The 27212-nt window shown below is 42.3% G+C and overlaps 2 protein-coding genes across 9 annotated transcripts in view; one reads left to right on the forward strand and one right to left on the reverse strand.

Annotated features, from left to right (window-relative positions):
* The window catches only part of PHF20L1 (PHD finger protein 20 like 1), a 52758-nt gene extending 39070 nt beyond the window's left edge, over positions 1–13688 (reverse strand). For 2 of the 8 annotated variants that reach the window (XM_057429802.1, XM_057429799.1), the window contains exons 1-6: positions 13641–13686; positions 12500–12605; positions 3414–3585; positions 3189–3273; positions 2222–2310; positions 116–178 (exon numbers count right to left, since the gene is read on the reverse strand). In XM_057429802.1, coding sequence (XP_057285785.1) covers positions 116–178; positions 2222–2310; positions 3189–3273; positions 3414–3585; positions 12500–12582 — 492 coding nt within the window. In that variant the 5' untranslated portion in view covers positions 12583–12605; positions 13641–13686. Of the gene's footprint in view, positions 1–115; positions 179–2221; positions 2311–3188; positions 3274–3413; positions 3586–12499; positions 12606–13214; positions 13363–13640 lie in introns of those variants that run through there. The other 6 variants (XM_057429801.1, XM_057429805.1, XM_057429804.1 and 3 more) reach the window with 6 other exon arrangements.
* Positions 13689–26256: 12568 nt separating this feature from the next.
* LOC130610138 (dynein axonemal assembly factor 11-like) overlaps positions 26257–27212 on the forward strand; it is a 47888-nt gene continuing 46932 nt past the window's right edge. Inside the window, exon 1 of the mRNA XM_057429779.1 lies at positions 26257–26743. The gene's annotated coding sequence lies outside the window, so the exon portion shown is untranslated. The remainder of the gene's footprint in view (positions 26744–27212) is intronic.

The following is a 27212-nucleotide window of genomic DNA, read 5'->3' on the forward strand; positions in this document are numbered from 1 at the left end:
GTCACATCTTCTTGTTTTCCTCTGTTCCAATCGCAAATCCATGCTTTTTCCTCAGCTTCCTCTTCCTGTGTGCCAAGTCCCCTCCCTCTCCTTCAAAACCCTCCTCAAAACTCACTTCTTTTGGTTCGATTTCCGTCACTAATCTCAGCTCCGGCGCTATCTGCTCCCTCTCGCGCGCCTAATTACATCGAAGATAAAACAAAAAACATGAAACAGAAAAAGTAAGTTATCCGAATACTTCACATGTGCTCTCACAAGGGCAGTCTCAATATCCCCATCTTTTATTTTCTCTCTCTACATTAGCCACGTTTATGTGCGATTTCAATGACTTTGTGCTTATCTGCACAGCAATTTAACCTATAGTCTTATTGCATTGAACCACACAAATTTTCCAGTCTTTAATCCATCCTCACAGCTGAGTCTTAATAAAACACACTTCTGCTGAAACTCAGTAGTTTGAGTGTTACAGTGTTTATAATCTTTTCAAGACACACTAAGCTCAAATCAAAGAATTAACTAGTCGATAATCTCTCCATGTAATTCAAATTCTGCATGCTTAGCACACACCTTCTAAACAGATCTTACATGCTAAATTTGCTAATGCACTAGAACTTGAAATGCCTTAAGCTTACACTCATCTCTTGAGATGTACTTTTCCCCCTTTTGGAAACAGACAAAAACCCCAAGTCATAGGTTTAATGAAGTGCTGGATCTGCCAGCTTCACTATTTTGCAAATCAAGTACAGTCTTGGCATCTTTTTAAGCTTTAAATGAATTTTAGTAAATGTCCTTAAAAATAAATAATGCAAAAAAGCAACAACGGCCATTTGAGTTCTACTCTTAGACAAAGCTCAGTTTCCAGTAACTGATTTTCCAACCAAATCTTAGATATTTATTGGAACTAGATGATCTTTAAGGTCCCTTCCAATCCATTCCATGACTCTATGATTATGGTTGTATTCTTACATACCACAGAAACATCTTTAAAAACAAACTTTTACCATAGCACAATGACATATGACATGTTGCAGAAAAAAAATAGCTTTGCCTTTGAAAGCTACGGAACTTCATGCCTATCCCTAATTTTCCAAAAATCAATCTTGGAAAGTGCAGATTTGGCCCCCTTGCTCTTTCTCAAAACTTCACTGAAGCCCATGCATTCAGTCCCTGAGATGCATGAGACTGACACCCTAACTTTCAATAATGAGAAGAATTGGAAAGAGCAGATGAGCTGGGCTGCCACCAAGCATGTCTGGACATCAAAACAGTTGCTAAGAAATGGATTTACTATTTATTTTAAAGCTGAAAATGCCTGTGGCCTAAGAGTAGTAACTCAAGATTAGACACAACATAGTTTCCTATAAAAAGCACAGGACAGAGTAAGGGACTTCTTTATATTGTCACAGAACGGATATTTCAGTTCAGTTACAACCACATGAATCAAGTTTTCCTTTTTATGGAGTAAAGTTGAATACTTTAGCTTCCCATCTTACTCTCCTACTAAAAGTATTGTTGAAATATTATATACTGGTTCAACAGTTATTGTAAGACTGCAGCAAGAAGCCAGTGTTAGTGTGACTATGGATTTCAGTTTAAGATTAAGTCTTCAATGCTGTTTTCCTTTGCAAGTGAAGATATTCCTAGTGACTAAATCACATATTCTACTTCACAGCCTCCCTCAGCTCCTACTCAGCATCTCTTCTTTAAGAAACTGGACATTATCAGAAATAAAGAAATATTTAACTATCTGAATCCCCAAAAGTTCTGATAAAAGGGAGAAAACCCCACAGAACAGTCATGTCAGTAAGAACATGTGGGCAAAAAGCTACCAAAGTAGCAAACAGATGGGGTGGAGAAGAAAAAAACAATAATAATCAGCAGCACAGACTACTGACAAGCTGAACCTTTTTACTGGAAGGGCACCAGAGAAAAAAAGTCTCTGGATGCCCCTGGTTTTCTGAACTCTGCAGGAGGAAACTCTGGGAACAGATTAGTTGGCAGTGGACTGTATGGCAGCCAGGCATTTCAGATAGAGGCAAGGCTACTTGAGCAGCACACTCTGGGGCATCATCCATAAAACTGGAGAAGCAAGGCAGTGCAGGACCTAGAATAAAGACTGTAATCTAAAACTAGTTGTGCTAGGTGACACTTTTTCAAACTCGAGATATTAAAGAAAAAGAACCTATATAAAACCTAGCAAAGATACCTAAATTATTCTTACCTGTCCTTTTGCATCCTCTGGCATAGATTTGATATGCATCCTCTTAAGACATCGAATAACACCATCATAGAACTGTACTGTGAAGGTTCCTAGAAAAGGAGTGAAGTAGTCACTATGAGTAGTTAAGAAACAAAACACACCTTGTTACTATGAAAGCTTTAGCAAAATATTTTGTAGGCTGGATGACCAAAGTAACCAAGTTACCTATAGTCAGGATATAGAATTTAAAGAAAAAAAATCTCAATGAAACCCTGTTCTTACATTGTTACTCTTTATCCACTTGGACAATTTCAAGCATGTTTAAGCTACTGTGTCACTTTTTCTTGTACCTCATTGAAAGAATTACGTCATATTTAAGTTGCCACAATAGGAAACCAAGTCAATTTACAATCAAATCCTCATTTAAACTATAGTAAAAACTTTTACTAATGTTCATGAGAAATATCACCCCATGCGAAGTACTGCATCTAAAGCATTAACCTTTATTTCCCTGTTTCCATTGTTTTTCGTCAATAAACAGAACTTTACACACCTAAAACAAGGATGAACTTTTAAATAACATTATTATATATTATAATAAATATACAATATAATTAATATGTAATATGTAGTGTGATATACAATATAGATCATATATAATATATAATATACAAAGTATTATGCTGTTTTATTTACTATATGTTATTATTAAATCAACAATAGTACAAAAACATTTGTAACACTCTGCACAGGACTTTATTCTCATCACTGAACAAACAAAGCATTTTTTCTTCCAGAAGGAATTCCAATTTTCTAATTTTACACAGATAAAAGACAAACCTCTAACTCAACTGCATAGAATAGAAACATTTTCACCGAATATTGAGGCAGTGAGGAAAACTTTATATGCATGTCACATAAGCAGACTACAGCTACAGCATAACATATGCAAAGAGTCCTTACCAACAGATCATGCACAAATACATACCCTCTTTATTAATTGCTTCAATCTTTGCAGGGTAGTATCGACAGTCTGTCCAACGAGCTAGTACTTCTTCTCCAGGTTTAAAATCCTATTTTATACAAAGTCAGTCATTAATATTTCTAGGAAAAATATTAAAATAATTAGACATTATGGGATAGATTTTACGTAAGAAAACAGGTAGGACAGTTTACAAAAACAAGTCAAAGACTAAATAAATGTGCCACTTACAACAAATTCTTCATCATCTTTTAGCCCTTCTTTCCTTAATGCTGGTCGCTCCAAGGGTCGCAACCTATTGCTGTCCCAGTAAATCCACTCATCGTAACGATGACTCCATCGTTCAAAATGGACCAACATCTTCCCCTCTTCATAATCTATCTTCTCAATACGAGATGGATACCTTGAGTGATAAAGTTAAACTGATAAATCTCAAGTATTTTTTAAAGGTTCCTACTTTTTTTGGCATACAACAGTGCTTACATGACATTTGAGAAACCTATATGAACACCTTGGACCGAGAAATCTCCAAGTCTCAAAAAGATGAAGTTACCAATTGATGGTAGGAGACCATTTAGTTTAAGAGTCATCTATACACACCAGCAACAGGACATCAGCTTCATTCTAGTCAGATGATCACACACGAACTTAAACCTCAAACTCCCAGACCAAAACTGCCTGAAACTGGCATTAGAAGTTTGTCCTTATCAGTTTTAAAAACTGTGTTTCTCTAAAGCAAAATCCTGTAAGAGTTTGTGCTTGCTTGGGGGTGGAAAGAGTATTAAATAGTTTATAATAGGAGTAAAACATTCATTACTTTACCATCAATTCTGGACAAACCCAATCAACTAATCAAACCCAGAATGTTCAACAGAATATTCTTAATCAAAGCCGCTTACTAATTTATAGATCAGCTTCCATGATTTCACTGCCATTCAATTCGGTTCATAGTAACTATTTTTTAGCAGTCATTAACTCCACATGCATCAAAATAAGCATGTCAGTCTTATTTAACACACGGATTTTACTTTCAGCCAACACTGTCTGTGCTCAGCAGAACTAATCAGGAAGGAGCTGCAACCACTACAAGTCTTAGGCATCTAATTTTGAGTGTAGAATAGATACAGATTTGGAACCATAAAGGTTAAGACTGTACCTGTATGGGGAAAAAAAAAGACAAACTTCTCTAACTTCAGCAATTGTTATTATTCAGTCTCAATATTCCTGTTTCCCCAAAGTGATGTAAATCACAAAACTGCAGTCAGAGAGCAAGGCACAAACTGGTTCTCTCACACAACTTGCTTCACCAATATTATTAGATTTCATTATTTTCACTGTATGAAATGCAGAGAATTGGAATGAGGCAGAATTCAGGTCCTGCTGCCCTTCAAAGTATTTAAATGGATTCAAAAGTACAAAGACTCTCCTAAAAGAAAAAGTTAAGTACATGATTCAGCTTTCTCCAGTTTGTATTAGCGATGGTCTCAAGTTAAAACATGTATTGAAAAGAAAGATCACAGGGAAGGGACACTTGTCTTTCATTAAGAGGCAACTTGTTTTTCTAACAAAGTGCTGCTGTGGAGTAATAGTAAGAGAGCAGAGCCTGGGCACCCAACTTCCAGTCCTACTGCAAATTCCAGCACCTAGGAACTGCCATATACAGGAACACTGTCAACATTTTCAATTTTTAATACTTTCTCTCCAAACCACTGATGCTGCTGATAAAGCAGTTCTGGACACTCTGTTCTGATTAAAGTACAAGTTCCCAGCAGATACAGGCTTTCCTTATTTCCTGGTGTCTAGAACTGGGCATTAAAACAAAAGGTGTCAATCTCAATTTGCTCCTTCATTTCTCCAGCCATACTTCTTCAGCTGCAGTGATGCATACAGCTTCCTAACACCTAAGTATCTCATGTGTGCCTAAGTGAGAAAAACTCTATGATTTTCTAGATTACTTCTGCAACTACTTCAGCCACAATTCACTCTCACATCAGAACACACAGACAGTCCAGCCTCTTCTGGGTTTCACTCATCCATACATTTCAGAAACACAAAATATCTTCACAGCCATCCTTTCAAGTTCCCAACTTCTCACTGAACTTCAAAATAAAGTCTTAGTCTCAAATTGCAGACTCTCATTTGCCATCCTACTAACAAAACCTTTTTCAGGATAGAACTACTCCACGTGACATCTGTCAGAGGAGCAACAAGATCAATCCCCATTCCTTTCTTACTGCAGTTGGAAATTTCAGGTTTATCACATGCCAGACGGGTAGTGATGCAAAATGACACTGATTTTACTCAGTTGAGGAACCATCGGCCAAAAGATACAATTCTCCTCTTCCTACACATCTACAATGCAAATGCTCTGTTCCCATTATGGTGCTACATTTTTATTGCTGTTATGGCTGGTAGCTTTCACTGGGCATCACCAGCAAAGTTACCCACTATTCCTGTGTTTAGAAAACACTAGAAGGGACAAACTGGCAAAATATGGTACAATGGTCTGGAAAGGGAAAATTGAGTAAAAGGGGGGAATAACATATACAGTATAGTAAACATAGTAAACATCTGTAGGTTAGAGACACATATACATAAAAATGGGAATTAAGGAAAATTCAGCAAGCCAAGAATGAAAACACTAATACATATGGGGGGGGGGGGGGGAATAAAAGAAGCAAAGCCAACATCAGTTAATATTAAAAGCCATACAAAATATTAAGTCTGAGTAGGAATCACTCAACAGAGGAAATGCAACACCAGATACTTACTGGCTAATTTCTCTTTGATAAATTACAACTTCTGCTCTCAAAGTCTTTTTAAAATATCATTATCGGCTCTAAATCTAAATCCATTATGTTGGTTTTGAACAGTTAAAGCTTATAATAATCATAACATCACATAATAGCTTTATTCTAATAATTTGTTTCTTCAATGTATATTGAAGACAATGGCTGCAAGATGAATAGAGCCAAAACCTACATTCAACTCAGAGACAGAAGATGTAACAAATCTCTTAAACAACCAAGCTATATACGATTGGTTTTTAGGCAACCCCAAAATAACTTTATATGGATTTACCAAGAAGCTACTACCCTCTATACCCACTAAATTTAGCCACACAACGTGCCACAAATATGTGTAAACAGTAACATTTCACAATGCTGATCCCACAGTGGAAAAGAGCAGAGCACACATATTGCAGAATTTACTATCCCAAATTTCACACTGCACAGAAACATTTTTCTGGTGTTACAGTTTGAGCTTGGACTGAATATAAGCCATTCCATATCCTACAGTTATGCGAATATTTCAAAGGCAAGTATGCATTTCCTGATAACAGAAGAGAAAATAACAACTTTTTTTTTTATAATCAGCCTTTTTCAAGAATTCTAGTTACAGTGAATACAGTGAATTCTAGTTTACAGTGTCTAAAAGCAATGTTTAGATTTATCGGGTACAGAGAAGATGTATGAGCTGTAACCATCTTCATATTCACATGAGAAATTTGATGTAGAAGTCCCTTCCATGGCAAAGCTGCAAGTAGGCATTATGAAGAAGTAATGGAAAGGGGAACACAAACATCACTCTCCACAGACCTGTAGGGTAACAGTGTCTAAGGTCCAAACAACCTTCCAGTCAAGTTAACTCTCCCCAGTCACACCCAACAAGCACTCCACACTAAAGGATCAGAATGGATTTAGTACACAAACAGATTTACCAACATTTGTTCAGTAAAAAGCAGAAAAACATACTCTAAAAAACTGAGGAAAAAGTCTTTACTCTTCACAGGAAAAAACCTAAACCACACCACCAAACTCCTGTTCAACACTGACAGTGTTGGTTTTGTGGGAAGAAACAATAACCTGAACATTTTAGGTGTGTTTTTTTAACAGCCTGCTGGAAATAATATTTGATAATCCCAAATAAAGTCTCATCCAAATTTCAGGAAGTTTTCTTCTTGTTTTATCAAGAGAAAACAGGAAAACTATTGTTAGCTGATGGTATTTGCCCAGCTTACATACAGCATGCTCTCCATGCTCAGGTTCCAGCGATTCCAGCCCATAAGAATTATTCAACATTTCTGTAAAGCTGCAAAGTTTAATATGGCTTACAAAAAGCACACTATGAAGCATTGGTCAGACAACCATACTGCTCCAATGTTCATCTAGGAAAAAATAATGGGAAGCTTCCAGGTTTTGGTTTCTGAAAGTGTAAAAAAGAAAACACCGTTTTCTCCTCCACCACACTCAACACGGTGCTGGCCACATGGATGGTATTTTTCATTTTTACATCATCATCTTCCTTTTGATCCTTCAGAAGTGACCAAAAAGTAGTGAATTGTCCTGTGAGATGGAATGAGTTCTTTCAAACTGGAAAAATGGATGTAAAAATGTTACTAAATTTGCCTCAAGTCTGCCCCTACAAAGTCTGAAAACAGCCATGTACTTCCTGCCTTTGCAATAATGGTATAAAAAGTCTTTCCTTCCACCTTGTAAGGGATATAAAACCAAACACCCTCCATTCTGACTCCTCCACAAACAGCCTTCAGACATCTGCAAAATCTGTAAGCCCCTATTTCTAACTCATTTTTAATTATACATATTGTACTGTATCAACATAAAGCAGTCTTTATAATCCTTCCTAATATCTGTCAGGTAACCCAATCAACCAAAATCCAAAGTAAAGGCTGTACAAAGAAAGAATTTCCCAAAGTCTTTCAGGAAAAAAGCTTCCTCCATACTTAATTAAAATAATCTAACTAAGTAATCAAATATACTAAGTCAAAGCACTGTTATTCTGATAACTAACCTATTTTAGTAAGCTGTTTCCATTCCAGAACTGCACAAAGGACCATGCCTCTCTACTTCCTTCATTACCTAACTTAAAAGTTCAGATCAAGCAGATTAACAAAGACTATGGGCTCAGAAAAATTAAGAGGGTTGGTTTTTTCAAAGCAGTATCTAGCGCTTATGGAACAACCAGTAGACAGCTAGAGCCACAAAAAAACAGGGGAAAAAAGGGAAGAGAAGCTTATTCAAATACAGTAACTTTGCAGAGGCTGTGTCCTGCTTGTGGGAGCTAACAGCTTAAAAAACAGTCTTCCACATGGGTACCTCCTTGCAGACATCTGCAGTTCTACTGCTGCTTCATCTGTCAGAGGCACGGGGGGGTGTGTGCACATGTATTAGTTTTTGGATGAGATCATAGGTAATTCAAGTTGGAAGGGACCTCAGAAAGCCTCCTACCAAAAAAAGTCCAACCTCCCACTCAAAGTAGAGTCAGCTATGGGATCAGACCACGTTTTCCAGAGTTTTAGCCAGCCCAGTCTGGAAAACCTCCAATGCTGGAGACTCCACAAACTCTTTGGGCAACCAGATCCACTGCTTGACTGTCCCATGGGGAAATGATTCGCCTTGTACCCAGCCTGAATTGCTTGTTTTCACTTCCACCAGTTATCTCTTGCCCTTCAACCAAACACTACCGTGGAGAGCTTGGCTAAGCACCTTTGATGACATCCTTTTAAGGATGGAAGGCTGGTACTGAGTCTCTTGTAGCCTTCTCCAAACTAAAGAAATCCAGTTTCCTCACCCTTTCTTCACTGGTCTTTCACACCAGATCATGTCATATATATTTAATAGTTTTCTATTATCGGTCAATCCCATCTCATTCACCAACTGCTGCCAGATGACCCTGAGTTTGATTAGAGCTGCATTACATAGTTTGCTTTACTGAACTTTAAATTTATGGTTTGGGTTGGAAGGGACCTTAAAGCTCATCCAGTTCCAACCCCCTTCCATGGGGGGGGAACACCTTCCACTAGACCAGGTTGCTCCAAGCCCCATCCAACCTGGCCTTGATCACTGCCAGGGATGAGGCAGCCACAGCTTCTCCAGGCACCCTGTGCCAGCACCTCAGCACTCACAGAGTAAAGAATTTCTTCCTTGAATCTAATCTAAATTTCCTCGCTTCCAATTTAAAGCCATTTCCCTTTGTCGTATCACTACATGCCCTTGTCAAAAGTCCCTCCCCAGATTTCTTGTAGGCCCCTTTATGTACCAGAAGACTGCTGTAAGGTCTCCTCAGTCTTCTCTCCCTCAGGCTGAACAAGCCCAGTTGTCTAGCCTGTCTCCATAAAAAAGATGCTCCAGCCCTTCTATCATCTTGGTGGCCTCCTCTGGACTTGCTCAAACAGGTCCAGGTCCTTCCTATGTTCCAGAGCTGAACGCAGTATTCCAAGTGGGGTCGCACAAGAGCAATGGGATAGAATCACCTCTTCAACCTCCTGGTCCTACTCCTTTGGATACAGCCTGGAAGACAGCTGGTTTCTAGACTGTGAGTGCACACTGCCAGTTCATGCTGAGCTTCTCACTGACCAACACCTCCAAGTCCTTCTCTGCAGAGCTACTCCCTATCTAGTCTCTGCACCGCCTGTAGTCGTCAGGGCTTGGGATTGCCCCCACTCAGGTGCAGGACCTTGCACTTCCCTATGTTGAACTTCATGAGGCTGGCACTGGCTACCTCATAAGCGTGTCAAGGTCCCTCTGGATGGCATCCCTTCCCTCCAGCGTATCAACTGAACCACACAGCTGGACGTCATCAGCAGACTTACCGAGGGCGCATCAATCACACTGTCCATGTCACTGACATGTTGAACAGGACAGGTCCCTACACGAACCCCTGGAGAACACCACACATCACTAGTCACCTGGACACTGAGCCACTGACCACAACTCTTTGAGTACATCCACCCAACCAATTCCTTATGCACCAAGAGGTCCATCTGTCAAACCCATGCCTCTCCAGCTTAGAGACAAGGATGCTGTGGAAAGCGTTTGACGCTGTCCTGCACAAGTCCAGGTAGATGACACCAGCCAAAATAACAAGCGACTTCCTTGTCTAAGATGACCTCCCCCTGCAGCAGCACTCTGGTGCAGTTGATAAAGACACTGCTGTTATGTCCAGAATAAAGCTTACTGACAGCCTGTCTTTGCTGATCAGTTTGACCAGGCTTTCTTCTGCTCAGTAATTGCTCATGCCAAATGATACCAGCAACACAAACACTGCCTGCAAAAACTACCTCATTTAAAATTACAGGGGTTTTAAGCAATAAATAGTCAAGGCACACAAAACCCCCTCCAAAGTTCCAGAACTCAAATGAACACCGGATTCCCTCAGGTGAATTTCAGCAAGTACTGCACAGATGAAAATTGAAAAGACCTGCAAAAGTGCTTCAGAAAGAAAAAACAGACTTTACTACACTGTTTCCCATCCTCTAGAAGCCTTTCTTGATTAACATTTTAACTGGTCATGAACACTTTACACAACAGCAGGCTTTCAGAAAAATGGAGGATAAAAAATAAACCACTTTCAAATCCTATTTTTCAGCAAGTGTTCTTAATTTGTCACTCATAGAAAGACTGAGCTAAGCAATACTACTGCTCTTCAACTGTGGTTTTGTTAAGAAATATAAAGAGATTTTATGTGAGTTCAGCAACTTTTATTTTCTTTGAAGTATGTATTTCTGCATGCAGATGAAGGGAATGTATACAGACCATATATAGAAAGAGTTTAAAAACATCCACCATTCCCCTATGCAACAGAAGGCTAAGAAAACAAATCACATGGACTATTATTCCAGCCCATGTCACCCTAATAACACAACAGTGGGCTTTCTCTCACAAGTTCTTTGGTTACATACATGAATATTACTTCATTTGAAATAGTCTTGGTTTCAGTGTTGCTGTAACTGCAAGACTGTAATATTAACTCTATGTATATGGCACCAACAGAAGTTTAGATGCATATAAACCTGACCTGTTCTACCTGATGGTGCATATGAAGAATCAGTTCCTAGAAAGCTGAGGATAAATTCCGTTCTGCCTGAAAATACCAAGTAACTCAGCTGCAGAGCTTAAGACCAAAGCTAGACAAGCACTGCAGAACTGACACCCGACCCTTAAGGCTGGGTACACTTGACACAAAGTACACACTAGATAGTCAGCGATGGTTTTTGGATACAATTAAGCCAAAATTATTTTTACATATTAACTTGCATTATTTAGCTACTTTAACCAGTTATCTCTATTCTCAACAGTTGCTGTTAAAAGTTCTGTTAAAATGATTTTACTTTTATAGCACTATTCAGCTAATTTCATGATCCTGGCATTCAGTTATAGAATGGGTATGTTGAAAACCCATTCTACAGCAACAGGTCAGAACAAAAAACTGCTCTGTAAACCACATTTTCCTTTAGAGACTGTTTATTAAAACAAACACTTGTCCTGTAATTAAAATCACAGCTCTCCTGATAAAAAGTTTAACCCACTTTTTATACAGAGCATGTAACTACTGGAGTAAACTTGTGAATAATACACAGATTTCTCTATCACGTAACTTGGGAGTCAGCAGGACCAGGTATCTACATGAACATACATCTCCAGGAATGCAACTGGAAAGCAGGTACAGGCCTCTACATTTCCTAGCCCTAATTAATCAGAGAGCAGCTAAAACAACACTTCCAGGTAGAAGCATCAACTTCCTCTGTCATCTGCTTAAAACCAGGGATTCTTCAAACTGAAACAGCACGGCCAGGATACATCATGACATCAGCACACTTACATTAATAACATTTGGACGAACAATATATTTCAAGCTAACAGCTCCTTTCACAACACACATGCTGTGTAGCATGGTCCTTGTGCCCAAATTTCCATTTTATAGTTTGACTCCTACTCACGATATGACTGAGAGGTTCCAGAGACACTATTTGAAGCACTTTGTTTCTCCAACTGTTTGATACAAACACAATTGTACTTGCCTAGTCCATGAATTCCAGTTAAGGATGTTTTCTTTTGTTAACATCATCTTATGAACTTATGGAACTAGATGATCTTTAAGGTCCCTTCCAACCAAACCTCCCTATGATTTTAAGTTTGATAACCAAATACAAAACACATTCATATGCACACCTTTAAACTAAACCAAAGTCTTCAGTCGCAGCAGTTTACCACATTAACACACCCATCATCTCACACATGACACCGCATTCCACACCACTTCAGAAATGGTCTTCGCTTACTAGCGTTGCACAAGCAACTAAAAGCAAACAAAGGAAAACCCACAGCAAAGTTTAGTTTGGTTTCTGAAGAGAGAATTCTTACTAAAAGCCAACAGGTTTAACAGACTTATGTGGAAATCCATAAAGTTCACATGTGAAGCAGCCAGTTAAAAGCTGCACAAGGTCTTATAACTCGACACCAAAACATGATATGGACAGAACAATTATGCTCTTAGCACTACAAGGTCTTCCATACCATTTCTGTAAATAGTCCAGTGCCTCCAAGCGAGCACCAATCTCAAATGTGATTCCAGGACGATTGGGAGGCTTTTTACTCATCTTGAGGTTTTCTTTTTCACTACCTTCAGAGAAAAAAAGAAGAAAAGTCATATCAGAACCTGTAACACTGCCTAAAGAACGTCACTGACAGCAAATACATTCCAGTGAGTGGAAAAAGATGCGGCATTTCTATCCCAACTTTCCATTAAGTTTTCAGAAGTATAATGAAGGCCCTACGAAGGCATTAAACACAAAAGTCCTGCATTTTTAGTTAATTTATTTTTCTTTGAAAACACCCAAAACAGTCACCAGCTTTAAGTTAAAAAAAAAAAAAATAAAGTAAAAAGAAAAAAAGTGTTCATTTTTGGAGCTGTACTACACTGTAAGAACAGGGCACCTCTTTGAAGCATAATGTTAAGAGAGACCTGGAGTCCACGTGCAGTCTCTCCTCTGCTGTGGAAAAGGTCAAAACCAAGAAGAACTTACCTTACCAATAATAGAAATTTAAAGACAAACATAGCCTTAACGGACAAGTAAGACGAAATTAATGAAAACAAGCAAAGAAAAAATCCCTACGTACTCTCAATTCATAATTAACACTAAGGAAGTTTCACGAGCGCCGTTTAACCCCTTTCGTTAATGCAGCCACTACCAAACAAATCACCTCTCTGCCCGACTGCCACCCCTATTACGGTGACAAGCCGGTGTCCCACCAAGGCACGGACCGCCGGGACCGCAGGCACTGCCGCACGCCGGCTGACGAGCGAGGGTGCCGGGCGGCGGGACCGGACCGCGCACACCCGGACCCCGGCCCTCAGGCGGGGCTCCGCTGCCAGGGCCGGCAGCGCGCCCGGGGGCAGCTGCCTGGGCGGCGGTGCCCGGCCCGGGGAAGCCCAGGCCCGAGCGCGGAGCACACAAAGGGTCCGCCCCAGAGGGGCCGGGAGGAGGGCCGCGGGCCGGCGGGTGCTGCGCGCTCCGGCGGGCCCAGGGGAGGACGCGGGCAAGGCCCAGCGCGGGGGAGGGCCGCGGGCACCGCCCCGCCAGGCCCAGACACCGTGAGGGGGGAGCCGGAGCCCCGCGGTCGCGCGGGGCCGCCTGCCCAGCGCCGCGCTCCTTACCGCCTCCTGCGAGTCGCACGGCAGCGGCGGGCCCGGTGCGGAGCCCGCTGGTCCCGCTAGGCGCGGCGCGGGGTGTCCGGCGCCCTCACAGCCCCATCCTCCCCGCGCCCCGCCGCCGCGTCACCACCCCGCGACGAGCCCGCGAGGCGCGGCCCGGCGCCGCCATGACACCGCCCCCGCCACGTGACTGCGGAGCCACCGCCTCCGCGTGACCTGGAGGCGGGGGTAGGGAGCGGAGTGAGGGAGACAAAGAGAGGTGGTGGCGGGGGTTATTGACAGCCATTGATAGCTATTGATTGATAGCTATTGATTGACAGCCATTGATAGCCATTGATTGACAGCCATTGATTGACAGCCATTGATTGACAGCCGTTGATAGCTATTGATTGACAGCCATTGATAGCCATTGATAGCTATTGACTGATAGCCCAGCCATTGGTAGCCATTGACTGACATACCGGACATTGACAGCCTTTAACTGATAGCCCAGCCATTGATAGCTATTGACTGAAAGCCATTGATAGCCATTGATTGACAGCCTGGCCATTGACAGCCCAGCCATTGACAGTCTGGGCACCATCCCTGAGCCTGCCACAGCAGCAGAGCAATGGCTTCTCCTCACCTCCCTCCTGTGCCCATGACACCGCCTTTACCTGAAGGTTCCCCCTTTTTTCATACAGTCATATAATCACAGGATGGTTTGTGTTGGAAGGGGCCTTAAAGCTCATCAGTTCCAACCCCTGCCACAGGCATGGATGCTTCCACTAGAGCAGGTTGCTCCAAGCCCTGTCCAGCCTGGCCTTGAACACTGCATTTACCTCTTCTTTGGGCAGCCTGTTCCAGTGCCTCAGCACCCTCACAGTAAAGGCCTTCTTCCTTATATCTAACCTGAACTTCCCCTGTTTCAGTTTAAACCCATCACCCCTTCCCAGCATCCTTGTAGAACCCTTTCAGATACCGGAAGGTCTCCATGCAGCCTTCTCTTCTCCAGGCTGAGCAATGCCAGCTTTCTCAGCCTGTCTTTGTATAGGAGATGTTCCAGTTCCTGATTGTCCTCGTGGCCCTTCTCTATCCTTCTCAGTCTGGGGCCAGAGATAGTGATGGGTTTGGTCGGGGTGTGCTTGGCTGTATTTACACCTAGTGCAGCTGTTGAGCTGGTATGTACTGCTGCTGGTCCCAGTGCTGAGTGAGTTAATAGAATGACAGAATGGTTTGGGTTGGAAGGGACCTCAAATCTCATCCAGTTCCAACCCCCTGCCACAGGCAGGGACACCTTCCACTAGACCAGGTTGCTCAAAGCTTACTCCCTTTCTTACTGCCCATTGAGCTCCAGGGCTTCTTAATGGCTGCTGTCAGCTTTTGCTGCCTGCTGTGCTGCTTATCGCTGTGTTTTGCTTGGGAGACATTTGATAAAAGCAGTGGCCTGCAGCCAAGTCTGGCACTTGGCCCTGCATTGCTGGCATCTCAGCACTACAGGAACCATCTCATGGGGACCTTCGTCCTCTTCTCCAGGATAGATATTTCCAACCATTTTGTAATGGCAAAATCAGCATCATCACATCCCCATGGATGTGATCACTAAGATAACAGCCAGGTTTCCACCAGCTAATCAAAAAGCTTTCCTCGGCATAGTGGATTTCTGGAGACTGCAGATCCTGGGTCAGCTTGTGAGTCCTCCCTCGAGTGACCTGAAAGAAGAACTTTGTCAAGTGGATTGAGTTTGCATGGCAAGGTTTTGATAGTGGGGGGGGGTACAGGGAAAGCATCTGTTAGAAGCTGCCAGAAGCTTTCCCCACATCCAGTGGAACCAATTCCAGCCAGCTGAAAGATGGAGCTCCACTGGCCAAGGCTGAGCCCATCAGGGATAGTGGTAGCACCTCTGGGATAAGAGATTTAAGAAGCAGGGAGAGGGAATGACTGTGCAAACGCAGCCAGAAAGAGTAAGGATACATGAGAGGAGCAGCTCTGAAGGCACCAGCGTCAGTGCAGGAGGAAGGAGATGCTCAGGCCTCGGAGCAGAGATTTCCCTGCAGCCCGTGATACAGACCATGGTGAGGCAGGCTCTGCCCTGCAGTGCATGGAGGTCTGTGATGGGGCAGATATCCACCAGTGTTGTGGCTATTGCTGAACAGCATTTTCAGAGCATCAAGGCTTGCTTTTTGTTATTCTGCCCCCAGAGCAAGTAGGCTGGGGGTGAGCAAGAGACTAGGTGGGGGCACAGCAGAGACAGTTGACCCAAATTGTCCACAGGGATATTCCATGCCATAAAGCATCAACTTGGGCAAGAAAACCTGGAGCAGAGGAGGAAGAATAGTGGGGTTTTTGTCTTCCAAGGTGATTTGGGGGTTAGGTTGTTTGGTTTAGGGTTTGTTTGGAGTTTGGGTGGTTTTTTTGCCTTCCCTCACCTATTAAACTGTCCTTATCTGTGTCTACATTCTCACTTTTGTTCTATTCTCTCCCTCATCCCGCTGCAGGGGAGTGAGCCAGTAGCTATGTGGGAGTTTGGCTGCTCTCCGAGGTCAACCCATCCGCTGTGGTTAGTTCCTGCGAGGCTGCCTCCCACTTTAAGAGTCTTTATAGGGAGTCTGTGCAGTGGGGTATTTTAGAGTATAGATTTGCTATGGATCTTTTTATTCCTCCTTTGATTTTTCGCTATTCCCATTTTCAGCATGGTGGTAGCAAGAAGGAGAGACTGAAGGAGGAAGGAGGCTTGAAGAAAAACAAAGCAAACAATGCAAGAAAAAATAAAAGCAAAAAATAACCTACTTTTTATCTTTTTTAGTACAAAGTTGCCATTGCATTTGATTGAAGTCTCCAGCTCTTTCTACCCTGAGCATCGTTTTGATGCAGGCTTTTGTTTAGAGGGTTTGTTTGAGTATAGTAAGGGCTGTTGTGTTGGCAATGAGACCTCACAGGGTTGCAATGAATGTGCAGCATCAGGATGCTATTGGAAAAGTGAAGGTGCTTCTGTTCATGGAGAGGGAGATGGGGGCGAGATAAAAGAGGCAGCAAGGATGAGGCCAGGTATGTGTGGGTTGAGTCATGCTCAGCTGCATGCTGGAGGCTGGCTGTGCGATGAGAAGGGCTCAGAGCAGTGTGGCACCTTGAGCATCACCTCACTGTTGAGGCCATCAGGAGAGGGAAGCAGAGCCGACAGCAGATTGCAGAGGTGCTGCAAGTCCCAAGTGATGGTAATCAGGGCCAAAAGCCCATATGCACCGCCACAAAAGGAGCACAGAGAGACAACAGCAGGAGAGGAAGCATAAATAACAACACCCTGACCCATGGCTGCCAAGAGCCATCAGCCCATCAGAGGCCCATTTCCTCAAGCTCAGAGGAGCACAGGGGCACAATAGCAGATGGGAACACAAGTTAAGGATTCAGAAGAAGGGATAACCCAACACAGATTGCTGTGTGAGACTCCTACCATGCTGCCTTCAGAACAGCATTGAATGTCTGCCTTCCATTCTCCTTGTCTCCACTTCTGCCTTACTTCAAGCTTGACACAGAAATAGAGGTCTCATCACATTATCCCAACCTGTTATGTTAAAATGCTCATCTGGGAAGAGCGACTGTGTTGACCTGTCCTTCAGACACCAGAACATCACCAGGCAGAGCTGCAGCAAAGGAGCTTTCATTACTTCTGCTCCTCACAAAATCTGGTGCTTAATCTTGTCACGAAGCATGTCTTTAGCATTGCAAATATTGTACAGACCATAAATTGGAGACCAAACTGGATAGGAGGTTTTATCTTGCCAGTCAGTGACTCACAAAGACTTGGAGGGGGAAGAGAGTATTTCATAATCAGCTGAGCATGAGCTCATGATGTGCTGTTGATGCTGAAAAGAGTAATGCAGTCTTTGCAAAGCACATGCACATGGAAATACTGAGTAGGAGTAGAGAGGTGACATTATCTCTGCACTTGGCACCAGGACGTTGCTATTAAAATAACTTACTCTTCAGAAAAGCCATCCAAAAACTGGAAACATTCAGGAAAGGTCTGGGAGAATGATCAAACACCTGGGGAAAAAAAAAGATACCATGGTTAGAGACATCAGTTTGTTTATTTTGCTGTGTATTTTTTCTTGTGGGTTATCCCATAAAAAAACCACTGTGAATGTCTGATATTGCAGTCATGAGGTGACACTCGACAGAATAAAACTTCATCATTGTTTTTTAGTAGGAAGATATATTTAAAGGGACTGCTGGTGCTTGTAGTTAAATGGTGCCTGCACAGTCTCAGCCTAGCAAACATGCAGCAGCACTTCTACCCTGCTCTATCTGTCAGTCGAGATACTTGGTCACAGCCTGGCTCTGCTCCGTAATTATCTGTCCTTGGTCCATGTTGACATCCTGTCTGGCATGAGTTCCTGTGTCTTCTGCAGTTTCTCTGCCTTTCTTTTTCTTCCATCCCAGAAACTTCTGCCTTCCAGAAATTTCCTCTTCCTTTTGTGTAGATTTCCACTATCTCACCAAACACTTCTTTCCATTTTAGAGCCCCAAATTTTCCAGATGCTGGGAATTACCCTAAAGTGGCTGAGTTCTGAAGCATCTGGTGTTGTAAGGGAAAAGAAAGTAGCTAACACTCATTGCCATGGACACCAAACAAAATAGTAACCCAATGGGTTTGGGACACCAATCTCTATCTTTTTCAGTTTAGAAAGACACTGAAGCTGCTGCAGGACATTTTTTACTCTATCGCACTGCTTCTTTGCAGAATGCCTTTTGCTCAATAAATGGTTTCTCTTGGAGAGCAGGCTGTTTGCTGACAGGTATTGCAGCCACAGCTCTGTCTTTCACTGCATGCTGGAGAGGTGACATGAAGCTATAAACCAGACATAAGGTTCTCTACTAGCAGCATTGTAAGGATGAAATATAGTAAGATGAGGATGCCAGATGGGTAATGAAATTTGCATTTATAGAGGTAGCTCCAACATTAGTGAAAGAGTCCCAAATACATAGAGAAGACAGAGCAAACACTAAGTATTGATGAAGGCTAAAGGAAACCCTGGGAGGCGGTGAAGTTACTGCCTACCACAGTGGTACCTCCTAATGCTCTGCATGGCTGGAAGGGAGCAGCTGCCTGTTCTGGATGAAGACAGCTTTGCTGTGCCATCATACAGCCTAGTTAAACCACTTTCCATGTATCCATTTATATCTTGGGGACATACTCAACATTCACTGTGCTATGAATATTGTTTTGCAATGAATGTTAGACCTCTTGAGATTAATTGTGCTTTTGCCTCGGAAACAGTACTGTGCAATGTGTTGCTTACTTCTGCATTACATATTGCAGCCATATGTCTTGGATTGTGTTTTGTGTCTGGGGGAGGTTCTGTAGACTGGGACACATCAGTAAATATTATATGGCAGTTTCTCTTAAAGCCTTGAGAACAATATTGAACAAAAGCTGTGCTAATACCTGCTCTGATTGTGCACTGATTTCCTAGATTATTACCTTGTGAGGTTGAATTTCAGCATATACTTTATGGTGAATCAACTCACAAACATATCCCAGTGGTAAGCTTTTCATGGTCTGTCCTCAAGGTGGGTCGGGGAAAAGGACAGAAGGAATGTCCTGCCAAGACAATGACTGTGCTGGAGTCACTGAGCATTCAGGAGCAGGATGTTTATCATCGTCATAATGATATTGGGGAGTACTGTAAGAGGAAAGGAGAAACTAATAGACAAATCACTGCAACCCAGGGGGTCTAGCAAGGACAGTTTTGGAGCCAGGTTGCCAATATGAATTTGTAGAAAGGAAAACAGAACTCCAAAACTCACATCTGTCCAACCTAGTTGGAGTCCAGGAGTGAGAATGAACACATATACATCACATCTACCAACAGGCAATACTGTTCACTTGGTAAAACTAATGTGATATATTCCTGTCTGTGGTCCTGTGAAAACTGGGACTGAGGGATGGTTGTCAATTAAGATATTAGCCCTCAATGTCCACCCTTGCTGTAAAATGCTTGCAGATCATTTGCTTATGGGAGGAGTTCTTGATATTTGGCCATTAGGCCTGTGCTGGCATCGCATGGGCAGGTTCCTGGAAGGCTATCACAGTTCTGGTCTCTGTCCTCAATTGCCTTGTAGGCCACATTCAAATCCTTGATCTTTAATGCAGTGCTGGATAGCATCCAAGCTATAAAACCACTCTGCCTCTAGTGTATCATGATCTTCCACTGGATTCCAAGGCTGCCTGTGCCTTTTCCTTTCCCCTAGCAGTTGAACTAGGCCAGGACATCAGTTTGAATCCAGCTGGAAGTGCGACAAGTCAGAATGGCACAGGCATAGCTGGAAATACGGCAGTTCCAGAAAAGCCTGTGGATTCTCAGTACAAGCTTCACAAATCTGGACTTTGCTTAAAGGCAGAAAGGAACTCGGCCACTGTCTGACTAGAGTGGTTATTTACATACAAATGCAGACACAACTGATAAGGGTGCTGTGTAAAACAGCAGGGAGACAGGCACTTTAAAGAACGCTATTAGAGTATCATTGCCAATTGTTGTCCTCATTTATGCATCGATCAGTATGATATGTTATAGAAATGACCATGACATCAGTATCTTGCCAGTACCATTGTCGCAGGAACCAGTGGTACCAACACCTTCCCAGCTATAGATTTTCAGTATATACAATTGTTGTGTTAAGAGAATAGAAATTTGGCAGAAAATAACCCCCTTTGTATTCCAGTCACTCCTCAGGGATCAGAGGGGCTGGGTGCAGCTGGGTTTAATTCCTGATTATAACCAGTTCAACACCATACATCCAGTTGTGTTCAATGAGAACTTTCACAATTACCGATTCACAAATAGTATAGTTTATTGGAGCGATAGATTATACAGATTACAAAAACAGATTTGGAATGGCCCTTGATGAATTCACTTACTGCATTAGCACTATAATCCAAAGCTACCCAATGATTAATGGAGCTCATATGGCTAATTTATTAAGCTTGCTTCCACCCAGGTATCATTCAACATAGTCAGAGATGAAAATCTCATCAAAGAGGCTTTGGGGAGGAGTGAGCTATCGACTTGTCTGCAAAGTGGGGTCGTATACTCATCCTCTGCCATGGAGGAGTTCGAATGCCGAATTCATACTTTTGAGAACACTGGAAATGAAACTGCAGCCAAACTACCTGTTGCTGCCCACAGATGGGGAGGGAGGGCAGCCACTTTCTCACTGGTGTATTTTTTATGTGTAAATGAGGGATAACAAGAGTTTCAATGACATTCAGTCAGGCTGCTCGAGGGCTATGGGTCTTGTGCAACAGAACTGTGAAACAATAGCATCGCTCCCTCTTTCACCCCCTTGAGGCAAGCTTTAAGGGCCATCAGGTCTCCCTTTGCCTGATAGCTAATAACCGCCATCAGCAGCTGATCACCTCTATCAGGGTGTTGTAACTACCACGCCTCCTTAATCCCTTCACCACTTATCTCCTGGTCTCAGGCCTCATTCTTACAACAGTATATATAAAGCATGCTATGATCCTTTAGAATTATAAGTTAACCAAAAGCCTTCACTGCATATCAGTCCAAGACCCTCCACCGCTGGTCCATGCAGGTTACAGAAGCCATTCAGGGTCTCAGCTATGCTGATCAGCAGTGCATCATGATTCGGAGAAAACTCCAGGAACAAACTCGCCAACAGAGTTTCAAGTTGACAAGCAGGTATTCTTTATTGCGGCGCCGGGAGACACGGGGGATAGCTCCTCCTAACGTGTGTCCCCGAGCTGCTCTACCGGTCATCCTTATGTGGTCACTGAGCATATTACATCATTTTCCTAAAGGTTTCCGGCATGCATACAAAAATGTGGTGGTCTTTAAGGGTCGTTTACTTTTCCCAGCTTAATTAACATTACAGACATAGCAATCATCCTGGCCTTCTACTTATCAGTTAGTTTAACTGCTCCCATCCTGGACATCTGCTAGTCCGGGATACTCCCCATCCCAGGTCCTGTCCTTCTATTCTGTTTTTCTCACACCTTTTGTACTGAGGCCCTGAGGGCCTGAAACTATGTCAACTACCTTCAAGTACCGCGGTTATTTTCCATTACAAAGCCATCAAACTTAACATTACTTAGAACTGATTACATTTTGTACTTTTGTGCCTCCTTGTCTCAATCACCACCTCCAGAGGAACATTCCATTTGGAACTCCTGTAACATGGAAACTCCCAACCAAACGTTCAGAATTTATGTGTCTCTGTGCTACCCGAAGCTCTGTGTTGTCTAGGTGGCCGGTCCAGCTCTCAGCCGCCAAAGTGTTGCTATGCAGGTGATCTGTCTGTAGTGTAGTGACACAGAAGACAAGGAATGTAGGCAAACACATCTTCACCATGTCTTATGGGTACTTCCTACATTTGCCTCATTGTGCTGGGTTTGGACATGCCCTTTAGAGCTTAAAGTGATCAGTCTCCCATACTGTCTGACCTGGTTTAGTCCCCGTCATTTCCTTCTCAGTCTGGACGTAGATTGTGCTGGAACCTTGATGACCTGCAGGCCTAGGCCCCATGACCTGCCATACATACCATGTTTCCACTGCCACTTCAAATCCCATTCCCACTCATTCTCTATTCAGACCAGTCATCGATGTGTTAAAGTTTCTATTCTCAAATAAGATGCTACTAGAGCTCTATCCTGATGCTTCCAATCGCTGCAGGTACAGCAGAGTGCTAATTCACGATCTTTTGTAATCCTTAAGTAAGTCAGCCAGCTTTTAGCATAGCTGCGTTTGTTGCTTTTCTTAGTGTTCCTATCTTCTTGTTCAGTAACAGTCAGATCTTGTGAGGAAGTGTACAAAGAACTCTAATGAGGATCACTCAAGGTCTGTTAGGGACCTTGATTAAATTCTGCCTTGACAGATGGATTTTAATATTATCCTCTTCCTTTTGTTTTATTTCTATGATAAAATAGTTTCTAAAGGAGCAGTATTTAGGGATGCAAGGTGGGGGAGCTGCAGATTCTAATGGAAGCACCTCTTTTCCCCATGTGTGCTTTTCCACTGCTTTTATGTGACATTGTACAAAATTCCTGACAAGCAAATTCCCATGTCTACATCAAGTTACAGACAAAACAAATTTCCTTCCGACACCATATAAGCAAAGAGCAAGGAGATGCAACACAGATTGGTCATGGCTTTGCACAGAGAAGTATCATTGTGCATCCAGATTTGCTTGATTTAGAACCTTTCTAAACACTTTTTGTCTATCTATCTGGACTGTGTGTGTAGCTGACATAGCATTATTGCAGGTAAGCTTTTGTTGACATCCAAGCAGTGTGGATCTATCAGCAAGCTCAGAGCTGAATCCAAGCTTTACAAGTCTGTGCATTGTACTCCACCATGAGAAACAGAAATAACCTTTGTTACCTGTATGCAGGAGCAATTAAATTCAGTGAACTTGGAAAAGAAATCTAGCCTGAGGTCTCTGATAGGGTGAAGTGGGATTTCCATCTGATAACATCAAAAAGTAATTTGCTCTTCTTTTAAAGCAAATTAATCTCTGTTCATACAGCTGACATGGTTATTAAAATCATAGATGATATGTCCATTCTGTAAACTGCAGTGAAATAGTAACTTTATGCAGGATAAGCCTTCTCTTAACATTGAAATAAAGTGTCTGGATTTGTGAGGACTTTTTTTCTTTTTTAATAGCCAGGGTACCTCAAGCATTACTAAGGGTTTCTGCTGCATAAAGGGATGCCCTTAGCTCAAGATCCTATCATTCACAAAGGTGAATTAAAATGAGTCTTAGTTTTCCCTGCAGCAAGACTGCAGGCAGGGAGAGTTTCATAGACCTTCAGTCTGACCATGTGTGGTTGCTCTGAAGTTCTCATTATCTGCCCTTCCTCTGCTGTTTTTTTAATGTTTCAATTACTTTTCAGATGTCTTAGAATATTTTTACTTGTTGAGTACTAGATAAACAGCATTAGCAAAGAGCCGTGATACGGGACAAGTGGCTTGATTTGGTGGTCACTGAAGCTGGTGGGAAAGCTAAAGGCTGTGAGCTGAAAAGAGTTAGAGAAGCATCAGATTACTCTCAATTGCACTCAATCAATAAGCACTCTACTCCCTCCATCATGGCCACTCAATTCGCTCTACCACACAAAATACCCTTTCTGAGAACTGTGTGTTTAGCATAATAGCGCAGGGCACTGAATTGCTGCCGGTTGCTGAAATGGCAGGATTGTGGTGTAATGTGGGCTAAAAGCTCATCTGCACACCCACAAAGGAGCACAGAAAGACAACAGATGGAGGGGTAGCTCAAATAATAACCTGCCCCAGCTGCTTCCAGGCCCATCCCAGGAGCCATCAGCCCATCAAGGGCCCTTCTGCATCAGTCCAGAGGAGGAGCAGGGCACAAAGGCAGGGGCAAACCAAATTAAGGACTCAGAAGAAGGGATGCTCTGCCTCGGTCCTTCCAAGGCCTATCCCAGAGGAGGCACAACCCCTGTGTACAGGAATGAAACCCACTCAGATGAGTCAATGCCATAGAACCTTTGGGAGTGAGAGGAGTTGCTGCTTGGGGACATGAGACAAGGGTGTCTCTAAGGGTGATGCCATAGGGAGGGGGCTGCTGAGGACCATGGGAATCTTGACCAGCTGTGTGTGATGGTCTGTAATAGCAACTGGAGTTGGACTGTGGCCCTGAGAGCTCACATGTCCAGGTGCCAGCAATTGGGGAGATCCAGGGGCAGCTATAGGGCAGACCATGTGTCTGAGCCAAGCTGCTGGAGGGACCCACCTTGTACTCACCTATGATGTGTGTATCATAGAACAGTTTGGGTTGGAAGTGACCTTAAAAGTTCCAACCCCCTGCTGTGGGCAGGGATGCCTTCCACTAGAGCAGGTTTCTCCAAGCGCAGTCCAACCTGGCCTTGAAAGATCACTGGTAATCTTTTATTTGTAGTATCAGAGGTAGAGTAAGCCTGGGACAAGTGTAGAAAGATAGATGGCATTTAGTTTTGTAATTTTTCATTTCCTTACTTTTGTGGGTTGAGCTTGTAATGTATGCAACAGGCATGAAGCTACTGCACAGCAAGCTTGTTGGTGTGTTCATTTCCTAGAATTTGAAATCTGATGGGGTGGGGTGGGATGGGCAGTTTGAGGCACGACAGGAAAAGCAAGAAACATAAGCTGTATACAAACCTTTCTGTGTGGGTACATAGTCTAATGCCTACCTGTAAAATATTCACTAATGCACAAAGTTTATGCATCAAAAGCTTGTGGAACAGTGAGTTTCAGATATGAATGGTAGTGATTAAAAAAGAAAACACCTCTAAGTCTAAATATGATGTAGGCACAATACATTTTAATTATATAGACATTTAAATTGTAGGCACAATACATTTAATTATATAGGCAAACATGCAATACCAATATTGTTCAAAACAGCAGCCCAAGCTAGCTCAGAACTGCTTCCTGATGAGAAGAATTTAAAAGAACCAAAATATACCAAAACCCCAAAATACTCCCAAGAAGTAAATTAGTGTATGCATAGAAATTCTTCAGTAGGTGACCTAGTTTCAAAGACCAGTGGGAATTTATGTCCGCTGCCTGTTGAGAGAGAGGGTGGCCAGGGAAATCCCACTGTAATGAAGCCCATGCATCCATGGAAATAGGGTTGGACTAAATTTCTTCATTGGCATAATTCTACTAAAGTAAAAGAAGTGAAGAACATGTTTTCATATTTGAGCAAAAGGACCTTAAAATACTAATTCTAGTTTAGCTCCCTAACAGAAGGTCTTTCGTAACATCCTAATTGCCTAATTCCTATTCTTGTGTCCTTTTCTGTGAGGTGAGATGTTTACATTTTATCAGTGGAGATATTTTTCCTTCTCCAGGGAAAACAACCCTATCATTAAATCAAATAAATCATATTTTACTAGATTTATGCTTTCTTTTTGTCAGCGCTACATACAGACATCAGGAGAGATACCTACTGGCATGTTTCACCTGTTTGTTTTGAAGTTTTGCTCCCTGAGGTTGTGTAATTTTTCAGTGTCAAGCAGTTGATTTGTACTACTTTTGTGTGTAAGTTCTACAGCCAAATCATTTTGATTGCCAGGGCATCTTGTTCAGGCTTCATTTCTCTTATGTGGATTTGACTTTATTTTTGTGTACTGGTGTGATGTGATAAGGTGTGATGAATTACCTTGCATAGTATGAAACACCTAGAGTGGAACAGTGAGCATGTTTACAAATGGCTTTATTCCTTTCTCCTTTCAAGACAATTTATCTTGATGTTGTATGGTATATATTTGCAATGATGTTTTTGACCATGAAACAAGCAACTCTCAACTCTCAAGTGCATCTTCCCTATAATAATGCTTCTGCAAAATGCCTTGTTATTATTATACGTGGATTTTTTTTGGTACCTTGATCATTTTCTTACATCAAAGCCCATCAGGCTCACAAGTATTTCAACAAATAATAGAGTGATTTGGGACTTTTTTGAGTGAGGTAGAAATGGAAAGCTGAAACAAAAACCCGTGTCACTGTGTGAGAAAAGGTTCTCTCTTTGTTCTCTGTATCATTATTGGAGTGAAACGTTATTCAGTGTATCTTCTCGTTTGCAACTGCCTGCAAGAGCATTCACTGGGCTAATCTTAATCTTCAGTTTGCTCTTCAAAATGAATGCTTCTGATGTGAGGCTACTCCACAGGAAGCGTGACCTCATTCTGCCTCTGTGCTGCTGATTGCACAGGCTGTTTTCAAAAGGAAACAGGGGACTTCATAGACCTGCCTTTCTGAAACCTCAGAGCTAATCTCTTCCAGGAAGCTGCAGAAGGAGCACCCTCCACTTAACGTCTCCGAGGCACTCGTGTTGATGATGAGAAACTCTTTTACATACATGTATTAATAGTGAAATGGATTTTCCAGGTTTGGAAGATTTTACACATATTTATCTCTTAGTATATTTGTCAGCTGAGAAATAACTAAGCTTTGGACTCATTTCTGTACCGCTCTTCAGGAAGTTTTGTATTTCTGTGGATGTTGTTATCATTGCCTGCAGGGGGGAAAGACTACACTGCTCTTCAGAAATGACTGATATGTGTGGACAAAGAAAACTACCTTTGTAGGCACTTGTGTTTGGTAGGTTCAATAGCATAAAACTGGTTGCCTGGGCTTCAGTTATTTTAGCAGTTAACACTGTATTTTGGTACCTACTAATGTAAATATTTCGAACATGAAGACGGACACAGGATTGCTGGCTACCAGTTAAGGGCTTCATTGGCTGAAAGAGTAATTTGATTTTTGGAGGGAAAGGTAATTAAAACTGACAGTATTACAGCACAGGGGTTTGGGTGTTTGGAAATTCAAGGCAGGGGGGTTTCTGCCTTAAACTTTTACTTGAATTCTCTACATAAAATATTTCTGTGCTCACCTCGGATTCATTTTTAGTGTGACTTCTTAAAGCTATGGGGCTTTTCTCCTGCCATAGTTTAAAGGTTCTGTGTTGATGATCAGTTTGTGGATTACAGATATAATGCTACTGCTTCATTGTACAGTGGTGGTTAAGATGCTTTGTTTTGGCTTGCTTATACTGTTACTACAGCTTCTC

The sequence above is a fragment of the Pezoporus wallicus genome, unplaced genomic scaffold, assembly GCF_028554395.1.
Source record: "Pezoporus wallicus isolate ANWC-B61680 ecotype Strahan unplaced genomic scaffold, APGP_CSIRO_Pwel_v1 contig_7545, whole genome shotgun sequence".
NCBI lineage: Eukaryota > Metazoa > Chordata > Aves > Psittaciformes > Psittacidae > Pezoporus > Pezoporus wallicus.